Raw genomic sequence first — 12,727 nt, 5'->3', positions numbered from 1 at the left:
AAGAGGAAGTATAGTTTTAAAGATTCCAGACAGAAAAGACTGATGGATATTAATGACTAGAGTTTCTTTTTCTTCCAAGGATATTGATTATTTTAAAGGTATCTAGAAGACACAATGAACTTATAATGATGTTTTAATCTATTGAACTACCATGTGTATATGTAATGGATGTACATTTAAGAACAACTGACAGAGATAAGACATTCTTATATATTAAATTTATTTCTTAAAAATGGCTGTAACTATAATTACATTCAGTCAGTGTGTTCCTAAGTAATGTCCTAAAGAGGAATTGGCTTTGAAGCGACTCCAAAATGCATTATGTCAGGTTTTCTTTGTAACTTTCCAGGAGGATCTTTTTTTTTTAAGAATTGAATGGCATATTATGGGTGATGATTCTGACAGGTTCAATTTGATCAAGATAAGATTATAACTAACAATATTTTGAGGACCATGTATTTGCTAAAATGTTAATAAAATCATCTATCGAACAAAAAAGGCCCTAGAAATTACAATGTTTCAGAATTAAACCAGCGGCTGCCAGGCAGGATACGCCCACATTTTCGAGAGATGGATAGAGAACAAGCTAAGAAGAAAGTGATTTTTCCTACAATCAAGGGCCATAATTCAGGAAATTACAATTCGATATGCGCAAATATCGAAAAGAACTGAGGTCTTTGTGTTATAAACTTACATTTCAAGTTTCAACAAAATAGGATAAAAATTGTGACCTCTATAGGGTCCACAACCTTGATATACCATATTTTTACGCTATTTGAGAACGAATGGCAGCCATTTTGTCTGTTAATTTTTGGCTGATTTTCACGAAATTCGAACTCAGTCGTCCTTAGGGTGTAACGGTGATATAATAATACGTTTTTTAAATCGGATAAAAATTATGACCTCTATAGGGTCCACAAGCTAAAAACGTGATTTTTCGTACAATCGGGGGCCATAATTCAGGAAGTTACGGTCCGATATGCGCGAATATCGAAAGGAACCGAGATCATTGGGTTATAAACTTACATTTCAAGTTTCAACAAAATTGGATAAAAATTGTGACCTTTATAGGGTCCACAACCTTGATATACCATATTCTTATGCTATTTGAGAACGAACGGCGGCTATTTTGTCTGTCAATTTTGGACCGATTTTCACGAAATTCGAACTCGGTCGTCTGTAGGGTGTAACGGTGATATAATAATACGTTTTTTTAAATCGGATAAAAATTATGACCTCTATAGGGTCCACAAGCTAAAAACGCGATTTTTCGTACAATCAGGGACCATAATTCAGGAAGTTACTGTCCGATATGCGCGAATATTGAAAGGAACCGAGATCTTTGGGTTATAAACTTATATTTCAAGTTTCAACAAAATCGGATAAAAATTGTGACCTCTATAGGGTCCACAAGATAAAAACATAATTTTTCGTACAAACAGGGGCCATAATCCATGAAGTTTCGACCCGATACATGCCAATATCGAAAGCAGCCGAGATCTTTTGGAGATAAACCTATATTTCAAGTTTCGTCAAAATCGGATAAGAACTGTGACCTGTAGAGTGTCCACAAACAAATTGTGGACGGACGGACAGGGGCGACGGCATAATACGTCCACATGAAAATGTGGGCGTATAAAAATATATTATCTCATAAATTGGATCAAAAAGGGACTCAATTTAAGGAACTAGAATGGTAACATTTAAATCAAAATGCACATACCTACTATACTTATTGTCTTTCTGATCAAATATATACATGACCAGACTATAGGTACCAGTAACCGACCATCTGCCTGCGATGATGTCATACTTGGTTCATGTACTGGTCTATAGTATATATGCTTCTACTAGTTGTTTTAAGAAACACATTTTTGACATCCAATCTTGCTTTTCAACTTAGTTACAGTTCAAAGTTTTGTTATTCTTTGAGTCTTAGGACTCATCAGATACAAAATATATACAAATATTTACAATATACAAATTATCACATTTATACAATATGGAGAGATAAACAATAAATGTTAAATAAAGCTGATCAGTTAATACTTTAAATGTTTGATTCTTTTTGTAAATGATAAATATAAAAAGAAACCAAGGTTACACAATTCTTTGAAATTATTGACTTTTTTTAACAGCTGGATAAGTTTATGATATAAACTTTATATACCCTTGGATCTGTAAAATAAGAAGGTTTCAAATAGCGTTCACATATATCGTCAAAAAAGGGGCATATTAGAATATTATATGTTTCGTCTTCAATCTCTGCTAGATTACATAAATCACGAACTCTTTTTTTTCTTTCTATGTTTTTGTACTACCACTTTCTATATTTAGACTATGTGCAGATATTCTAATTTTTACATTATTTTTAATATTTTTAACATGTATATGGTTTACCAATGTAATACTGAAGAGAAAAATTCAAAATACAGTGCTGATACAAGTAACCTTTAGTAGATAAACTGTTTTTTTTTCATAACAATTTTACTTTAAAATATCAAAAATTCTACTCTTAATTATTATGACTGCTTAGTGAAAAGATTGTTTTCCCAGAAAAAACCAAGACCAATTAAATAATTCATTTTTTATATTTAAAATCCATGTACAATTATTATTTCAAACAATATAATTTATGAAGATAAAGTGGTTGAAACATATGGAATCAAACAGACTTCTGAGGTGAATGAGATATTCAAGTGCTATACTCAAATCATTTATAATCTCAGCACCAACTTATGTACAATTAGAATATTAAATTAATGTCAAAGGAATATATCAGACAATAAATATATTTCTTAATGATGCATTATTTAAGGACTAAGAGCTAAATCTGCCTATTTCAGATCTTTTGGCCTCAAATGTTGTATTAATTATTCATTAGACATTTGTTCACATGACAAGCTCATAATCAACTCTCTAGATCATTGGATTGTTGTAATTTTGAAAAGACTGAAACACAATCAATATTTAATAATTTAATTTAAAAAGGATAATCAAGACTACCCTATTCTTCATTCTTAACTTCGCTCAGAATGAAGTAATTCACTGTATATTCCTATTTCATTATCTATTTTCAAACTGCCAGCTCTTTATCTAAATCTTAGGTAAAAAGTTAAACAATGCAATTTTGTAGGAAGGCAGTTTATCTTCTTGATATGATGTATTATAATTTCTGCTCTTGTTTTTTTGTTGTTATTGGGAATGGTATACGTTGGGAACATGTTCCTTACTTTTTGCTCTAATTTCTATCTCTAAAAGAAATGTGAAAAAGACTCATTCACCATTTCAATTGTTTTTGCTTAATCTGAGGTAATTCTAGCCTCTGAAATTCGAGGTACCATGATTTTGAGGCTTATTACAATACTTAAAATGGGTGGATTTTTTAAGAGGGGAGTGCAAACTAGATTTTGTGCAGCTCCCACCTCTGTATCCGTGTCTGCTTATAATACCAGGGTGGTATTTATATGAACATTAAAACGGCTTTACATAGGCCTACAAAAAACATGATATAAAGAATTTCTGAGATGATTTAATGGTGATAAAGTTTTGTCTTGCTTGTGTCTGTAGATCTGTTAGCTAAAGGAAGGAAGATGTATAGATCGAGATATAAAAGCTAAATGAAATAAACACAAAAAATGTCTGGGATCCAGACTACTATATTATTTAAAAAGACGTACATTGTTGTTTTCTAGAACAATTGGCTTCATTTTGGTCCAGAAATAGAAAAAAACGACATGTTCTTGAGATATAAAGATTATATGATCTTATAAAAGATAGAGTTAGTAAGTCATTAAATGATAGTTGATATAAATACGGTACCTCTAGTATTATCTCTTCTCGGATATAGCTATACGGTCCACGATATAGCTAATTATAGAACATGGAGGTATTCTTTATTTGAATTCAGATAAACTTACATGTATCACTACAATTTTTATAGCTTGTATTTACATACAAATGAGTTCCATTAACTAAACTATTATTGTGATCTATAAATGGAATCAGATGTTTATTAAAACATATCAGGTGGTCGGACGTATGAAATATGTAGTTAGGTGAAATATGACTAGTACAACTTCAATAGTGCCTGACATTTTGTCGCATACAACAAAAATTATTTTTTCCCAGACCTGTGGCATCTTAATTTTCTTTGATAAAATCGTTGCAGATTCAGTCCTAAAGCAACAATTGCATTTTTTAAAGTCATATGTTTAAAATATGTTAAAATACATGACATCTATACACAAAACCACCTTCAATCTGAACAACAGACCCACCGTACCTGCAGAACTAGCTACCATTTTAGTTTTCGAACGTTAGTTACATACGTTCCACCTTGTGAAAGATTATTCCTATACTTCCCTAGTGTCAGTAGAGAGACTGACAAAAAAAAAAATTTGGTTGAAAGTAAAAAGCTTGATTTTGAACGTCTCATTTTAGCCATAAAAACAAGGGAGGTAATTTTGTCTCAGTCAATTAGGTATCATTTTCCTTATATACTTAACCACGGACCTGGGTCCGTATTCAAAGGTTTTCTTAAAGGGTTAAAGTTAAGTAAAAATACTTAATTTTTCCACCTAACGAGTAACCAAGTGTCTTACCTTATAAATCGGTATTCAAAGGCTCTATTTTGGCTATGTGAAAAACTTAACTGCACACCTATATGGAACACCAACATTAGCCAAAAAGCATGAATTTTTATCCTATGGAATAACCTCCACTGCCAAAAATCACACCAACATTGGCTGCCTTTGAATACCACTTACCCTTAACTTCAGGGGGGTTGGATTGCCGAATGGTTAGCACGTGCGCGCTGCGCTTTATCATACGGTCTGTCAAAACTCAACTGGCGGGGTTTCGATTTCCCGGTTGTACGTGACAAGGAGTAGGGTCGCCTGTCCAACCTCGTGGGTTTTCTGCGGGTCATCCGGTTTCCTCCCACTGCTAAAGACCCCTACACGCAAGCGAATTATGGAAATAAAAATTGAACCGTATGTTAGTCCCGAAATGACCTAGTTTGTGTTGAGTGGACATTAAACCCCATTTCTCTCTCTCTCTCCCAAAACTTACAGGAAGTTACGTATATTTAACTGAAATCTAGTAGTTAAGTGACTATCTTAGACTTAAGATATACTTTAAATACGGACCCTGGACAACCAACCACTTCTATTATGTTGATTTAGTTTTCCAGAGAAAAAGGATACAATTTCCAAGTGCTGTGGGTGATTAAAAAATATTTCAAATTTGATGTAAATGTTTTTAAATGCTAGAATGATTCCTATGATTGTATAATAGTTATTTGACAACCTATTTAGCAACCGATATAGAAATAATTACGTTTTGACTTCCTTAGAAAATATGAAATTATCACTTTAACGAAAAACCACATGACATGGTGCCATTTGAGTTGGTGCTCAATATAATGACAGCTATATTTCTTATATGGAGGTTTGGGTGGAGGGTCTAGTGGTTTAACTTGTGCGTGTGAAATCATAAGGTCTGTCATTTAGTCAATTGACAAAGTTTTAATTCTTCTCTTGTATATGACAAGGGGTAGGGTTGCCAATCTCATGAGTTTTCTCCGAGTCCCCTAGCTTCCTCCCACTACTAAAGACCCCCACGGGCATGCGAATTATTGAAATAAAATTGAACCATATGTTATTCCCAAAATGACCTAGTTTGTGTCGAGTGGACGTGAAATCCCTTTGCTCTCTCCCTATATACTTATATCTGCAATATCACTCTTGGTGGCAGCGAACATTAAGCACCACGTATGACTGAATGAATCTTAAGTGCTTGAAGTTGAGCATTGATATTATCAGCTTCTAAAAACAGCATGACGTCTAAAAATTCATGAATACCCATCATTCTCTCCGTTGGTAATGGAAATATTTATGTAAATATAATTCTATTATATGTATGTATTTATTCAAGCGATTAACTAATCCACGCGGAAATAAAAACATTTGTTATTATTTAACCTGATACGGACCTAGACAGAGAACAAAAATTATGTATTCGAAGTTTAATCAATCTGTCAGACATGATTATACTAAAGAGAGGATTTTAAATGTTTCTCTATTCAACGGTTATTGAAAATAAACCCAAAATTCTGTTTAATATCAGCTTTATATAATCAATGGAAAATATTCTTTTTCTCTTCATTTGACAGAAATCGAAATGGTTTTTGGTAAGGGTAAATTTGTTCTGTTACCAGCCATATTGAATTCAGACATTGATCCTTTGACAACATATTGGCTAAAATTAGCCCGATCCCTTACTGAATGGAAAGATTTTCATGCTCGTTTTTTTTTTTTTATCAAGGTGCAGGACATATTGATTGATTGACATCTTTTATCAAAAGCTTTCAGCCCTTGCGGACTACATTTCTCAATAACACAAATCTTCTTCCTTCCTTCGTAAAGCAGACATTTAATTTGTTTGAAGTAACGTATTCAACATTTAGAAGAAAATCTGAGAGTTTGTTGTCTTTTCGAATAAAAAGATATTTGCATAAACATTTCTTGTCGTGTTTGATAATATGTGGTAAAGGATGCCCGGGATATCACTGGCTACTTGCCGTCTGCTTTCATGTATAGAAATGAGACAAATATCTGATTATCTCTTTTCATTATTTGACCTCCAGGATCTCCAGCAAATTGGAAAGAAATTTAGAATTCCTCTAGGGATGCTACAGTTTTATGTTACCTGGAGAGAGTTAACCTTGTAACCTAATTCGATATTTTTCTTTCTTTTTTTAAAAAACTAATGGATCATGAAGCCATGATAAGATAGTTAAACATTCATCATCTAAGAACTAAACCTGCCTATTGCAGGTCTTTTTTCTGGCTTCAAACGTTATATAAATTATTACTTAAACATTTATTAACATAACAAGCACCCCATAATCAACTCTTATGGCTATGGGTGACTTTAATTGTACGTAGATTAGAACACCATGGCTATTTAACTATAAAATAAATAATCAAGCATCAAGCATGATTTTGTTAAAACTTCAAACACTCATAACTTATAGAATAAAGTAATTTGACTGCCAATTTCAATATATTCATTTTTCATTATCTATTTTTGAACTATTATCACAAGAATGGCCAACTCACTATCTAAATCTTACATATAATGCATCTTTAGCAACAATGATAAACAATCCATGCTACATTTTGTCGAAACTTCAAACACTCAACGGGGGGGTTGGATGGCTGAATGGTTAGCACGTGCACGCTGTATCATAAAGTCTGTTAATGAGTCAACTGGAGGGGTTTCGATTCCCCGGTTGTATGTGACAAGGAGTAGGGTCGCCTGTCCAACCTCGTGGGTTTTTTCCGAGTCCTCCGGTTTCCTCCCACTGCTAAAGACCTCTATGCGCAAGCGAATTATGTAAATAAAATTGAACCACATGTTAGTCCCAAAATGACAGTTTGTGTCGAGTGGACATTAAACCCCATTTCTCTCTCTCTCTCTCAAACACTCACAACTTATGATAGAATAAAGTAATCTGACTAAAAATTTCAATATATTCATTTTTCATCTACCTTTTTACACAATGCATTTTTAATACTATGTTTCATTAATCGCATAAATTGTTCTGAAAAACTATGTTTCATATATCTGTAATTTAAGCTACAGCTACAATTCCAAATGACAATATTGTATATTTCTCAGCTTAAGCTGTATGCAAGAGCATGCTCATTTTTTGGCAAACTCTTGCTCAATGACAGATTATTAAATTGAAATTGCTGAACTAAACATTATATATACACTACAATGTTCAGTGGTCTCATCACAGAATTGTTGATCAGTGTAACATATTTGATCTGTCTCATGTATAAAAGCCAATTTACTGGTATTTTATTTAAACTAATATTATACATTGTGTTTAACACCAAGCACTGGTGGGTATCACACGTGGCTGCGTAATACTTATCCTTTCCAGACACTGATCCCTCTTGCTGTTCAATGAGTTGCCATATTCATCAGCTGAGCTTTGTGGATATTATGATAACATTTTTAGGAGCAACTGGTGTTAACTACTAAAATTGTCATTTTGGGGTGTTTTTTTGATTATTTCTATTGACTGAGCTGAATATATAGAAAATCAACACAAGGAAGTAACAAATTGAAGCTGTTGGTAAAAGGTCTTCATGAATGAATGATCATCAGACAGTACAACCAACCCCCCCCCCCCCCAGAATTTATTTGTTCAGGAATTTCATTCTTTAGGATTTTAATTCTTTAGGAAATGATCTTTCAGGATTTTAATTCTTTAAGAAATGCCAAAAAAACAACCTTTCTTGTAATCTGCAGTAGTATGCATCTGTACTCAGTTTTATATATTGTTTGTTTGATTAGATTCATCACCACGACTCATGGCATTTAACTTATTGAGTAACATTTTATTTTTGTCTTGCAGGGTTACTGTGTTTCCAAAGAATATATTGCCTCACAAGGTCAGTAAAAACGACCATCTCATAAATCAAATATTTTCATGCCAGAAATTCATTAAGATAACCACAAATTAAGAGGCATATATCATACGGAAATGACAAATCATAAAATAAAATGCAAGTAGGAAGCAAAAGGATCTTCAAAATGTACAATTGTAATTTTTGTGAATTATGTGGAGGTTTACCTAATCCACGGTAGCTCATCATGCCAGCGCAAATAAACTAGAAAATTGAATTGATGTTTTTCAAACATGTGCAGCAATAATAGAAAAGAATGTTTTGAATATTGTGCAGGTCCTAACAGCCGATCCATCATTCAGTTCTGGCACATGATATGGCAGGAGGGAGTCCATTGTATCGTCATGACAACCGGTCTATTTGAAAATGCTGCAGTAAGTTTTTTTGATGAATGTAGTTTCATCTATTTATTAAAGTAATATCAATATATTTCAGCATTTGATATTGTGTTAAATGTCATTGCATTTTACAGTTAAAATGTATCAAAGAAAATGAAGAAATTGATCTATTTAATATTTTATAAAAACATGACACATTGACTAAGAAGAATCAGGAAAAATGGATGGGTCTTATTTATTTTTAAAGGAAAAATTCACTCATTGCAAATATTTTATTTATCTATCTAGTATTAAAATAGTTTCAACTATGCACAACCTGAATTTCAAATTGTTTTCAAATTAATATGCCATAATTAACATCACTCACTGTAAATTTATAAAAGAATGCAAAGATCTTTAACATCTCATCAACATTACTTTAGTTATTTTGAGACTAAAATATGGTTGACTTTTTTTTTGTGTGATTATGTGTGCAGCGTTAAGGAGGTTAGGGCCAATGAGGATAAATGTGGATCTCAGTTTTTCGTCCCATTCCGATGACTGGGCACAGTGTCCTTGTCAAGAGTCTGGTTCCCTGCCTGCTAGTACAATAAAAAAAATCTAGCAGCTTGACTCATTGACTTTCTGGTTGAGTACCGGTATTCATCTACAGACAATTCAAAAGCAATACACTTTGGACGTCAGTTTGTGCATAGTTGGAACTAATATTATACCAGATATCCTGCTTCAGAGTAAAAATTCATTCTATTGCATAATGAAAAGAAAGTTTGTAATTTCATACCATCTCCCTCAGGAATAATATCTGAAGATAAACCACATTCATAATTCAATGTGAATGTATTAAATGATCTTTAAGGATTACTTGCAACAAAAAATTATATTTTCTCTAAGAACATGAATTTTCTTTATAATGATAGACTTTGTGTCTGGTCTTCTTTTTTTAATAAACTAAAACAGTTTTTATACACCAACTTAAAAGAAAATTATTTTGCACAACTTATTTGATATTGAATTTTGCCAGGACAGACTAGACCAATAATCTTTATTGTATTTTTTTTATATAAATATGGTACTTGCATGTGTTGAATGGCATATGCCAAATCAAGGTTGCTACATACAACTACGTATTCTCTTAGGATGGTCACATCACTCACATGGGAGTCACTGTAATCAAGTTTAGAATTTAAATCCTGGGCCCTTATTCACGAAAACTTAAACTAAGATACAATCAAAATTTTAAGAAATACTGCAATAGATTGGCTGACCAGTAAAATCAATTTGCATATATCCAATTTGCATATTGGTCAGCCAATCCAATTGCTGTATTTCTTAAAATTTCGATTGTATCTTAGTTTAAGTTTTCGTGAATAAGGGCCCAGGTGTGGCCAAAGAGAACCATCAGGATCTTTCAAACTTTCTCTTGTCACCTGTGCATGAGCCATGGATAACAAGGAAAGTTTGTTGTAACCAATGAAAACCATGTGTGTTCTCATTGTTGTTCATATAAAAGAACTATTGACATTTGGAAATCAAAGAAGAGCGGGCAGCAACACCACCTGTCTCACATTGCACACATAATCAAAATGACTGTGTATTTGTCTGAGAAGATATTAAACACCTATGTATTCTATTTCTAAGAATTTTGTCTTTTGCATCAGTGACATATTTAAGTTGGTGTGAGTGGCGTGTCTGCACGATTAGATCTAAATATTAAGGGTACCTACAGATTTCAGCAAGGTCACAAGATAAAAACAGGGCTAGCGCTAGTCCTATTTACATCTCCCGACCTTGATGGAATCTGCAGGTGGCCTTAATATTTAGACCTGACCATATCTACATAATATTATTTTTTGATGACTTAACCGAAAATACCAGAAATTTTGAGATAAAACAAAAATTGCTGGTGACAACAGCATAAACACATATTGAAATATCTGTATTGAGGAAAGCTGGTTCAGTATATTCTACGTGGAAGCTCAGGCTTCTGACATCAAACTCTAAATACATATATAATGTTGACAAGACATTACTGTAAATCAGTTTTATATTATATAAGTACCATTAGATTAATATGTGTGAATGTTTGATATTTTCAGCAACAATGTGATAAATATTGGGATGATTTTCTCGGTGTTAAGAAATACGTCCGACATGGTAATATACATATCTGGACAGAAGAGAGTATATATATGGCCCAGTTAAATATTAGAACTTTTAGAATACAAAAGGTATTGTGTAATGACCAGCTTTTTTTATTATTTAAAGGGACAATAACACTCTTGCTGGCTTGAAAGCTCCAGAAAATAAATAATATCTCTATCTAAGTACTAGATGTTTAAGTATCCTACCTGTTGTGTAAATTATCCATTACATCCTATTTTACTTGTCCAGAGGGTTCGAAAATATTTTTAAATCGAAGTTTCATTTGAAAAGGTTTACGTTAGACGTTTCAAACCATTATGTTGAATTTTTCAAAATTTTAAATAAGGTGTGTTAAGATGAAATTTGTATCATCAATTAATTGAAAAATTTTAAAATAGTACAATTTGTTGACCAGAATAAAGATTGGGACATATTATTCAGTTACAGCAAGAGTGGTAATGAGCCTTTAATCTGAGCATCTACTAGCAGAAATGAAATGAAATGGGATTTAAAGTCCTACTTTTCTGCACCTACTGGGCTAATTAAGACGTATGCCGTGCAGTGTGCCTTGATGTCAAATTTGCCTGGAAAGTGGTGTTATGTCCTACTCTTATTTCTAATTTCAATTGTTCATTGAACGAAATAGGGTCTATAGTTGTTCAGATGATGGATTAAATCAGTGTTCTGTGAATACCATTTGCACAGTGTTAAAGATCCACTGAAAATGGAAATCCAAATAGTACTGGTGTTGTGGCAATGGCAAAATTCTGCTCTTGACATATTCCCATCTCATTAGAAAGGTTACATTTGGTGATGACAAATAAGATGTTAAAACACATTTCATTTCATTTCTGCAGTTGAGACAACTCTCTGGGTAGCATGTTGATTTGGTTGATTTGTTTCTCACTTACGTTTAATATCAACCGGAGAACCAGTAAAATGTACATTTATGCCTCGGTGGGGTTCTTTAGTAACCACTGCATGGGTTTAACATTTTTTTCTCTTATCATTTTGAATTTTATCAGGAACACATTTATACGATCAACACTGAAATAAAAGATCAGTACTTAATTGCATTTGGGATTACATACAGTGATGTAAAAAGGCAATAATCAGAAAAATAAATGTGTAGACAATGGCATACGACAAGAATTGATTTTGTAAGAAAAAGGCAATCTTTTCTAGTCTGATCATGTAGATGATAATACTGTCCATATTGTTATTTGGCGCCACTTCAATATTGTAAATGTAATCTATTATCAAATAATACTTTTAGATAAATCTGAACAAATTAAAGCTTAGTTTCTAGATGCAGAAAATTGTATTAATAATCATTGTTATAAGTTTACCTTGTATTCTATTTAATATTTACTGAGAGTATAGATAAAGGGAGTAGAAGCTCTGATTAGTATTAGCGTGTCATGCTCTCCTTAAAAGTTATTTTGTTCTAGTTTAAGCAAATTCTTAGACAATGTTTATCATTATGAAATGTCTTAATTGGCATTGTTAGAAAGATGATTAATTAATCACTGAATGAAAATAATTAATCACTGAATGAAAATAATTAATCACTGAATGAAAATATACCTATCATTTGTGAGAGAGAGAGAGAGAGAAATGGGGTTTAACTTTCACTCAACACAAACTAGGTCATTTCGGGACTAACACATGGTTCAATGTTATTTCAATAATTCGCTTGTATGTAGGGGTCTTTAGCAGTGGGAGGAAACCGGAGGACCCAGAGAAAACCCATGAGGTTGG

The 12,727-nt window shown here is 32.7% G+C and overlaps 1 protein-coding gene and 1 long non-coding RNA gene across 2 annotated transcripts in view; one reads left to right on the top strand and one right to left on the bottom strand.

Moving 5' to 3' along the window:
• LOC126818498 (uncharacterized) overlaps positions 1–1,742 on the bottom strand; it is a 28,943-nt gene extending 27,201 nt beyond the window's left edge. The window contains exon 1 of the long non-coding RNA XR_007679245.2: positions 1,724–1,742. This is a non-coding gene — a long non-coding RNA (uncharacterized LOC126818498). The remainder of the gene's footprint in view (positions 1–1,723) is intronic.
• LOC126818484 (receptor-type tyrosine-protein phosphatase kappa) overlaps positions 1–12,727 on the top strand; it is a 101,463-nt gene that overhangs the window by 73,469 nt on the left and 15,267 nt on the right. The window contains exons 8-10 of the mRNA XM_056100456.1: positions 8,435–8,471; positions 8,763–8,860; positions 10,921–11,052. Coding sequence (XP_055956431.1) covers positions 8,435–8,471; positions 8,763–8,860; positions 10,921–11,052 — 267 coding nt within the window. The remainder of the gene's footprint in view (positions 1–8,434; positions 8,472–8,762; positions 8,861–10,920; positions 11,053–12,727) is intronic.

This window comes from Patella vulgata, chromosome 4 (assembly GCF_932274485.2).
Source record: "Patella vulgata chromosome 4, xgPatVulg1.2, whole genome shotgun sequence".
NCBI classification, from domain to species: domain Eukaryota; kingdom Metazoa; phylum Mollusca; class Gastropoda; family Patellidae; genus Patella; species Patella vulgata.
The sequence above is the reverse complement of the archived record's forward strand: the minus strand, read 5'-3'. Positions and strand labels throughout refer to the sequence as shown.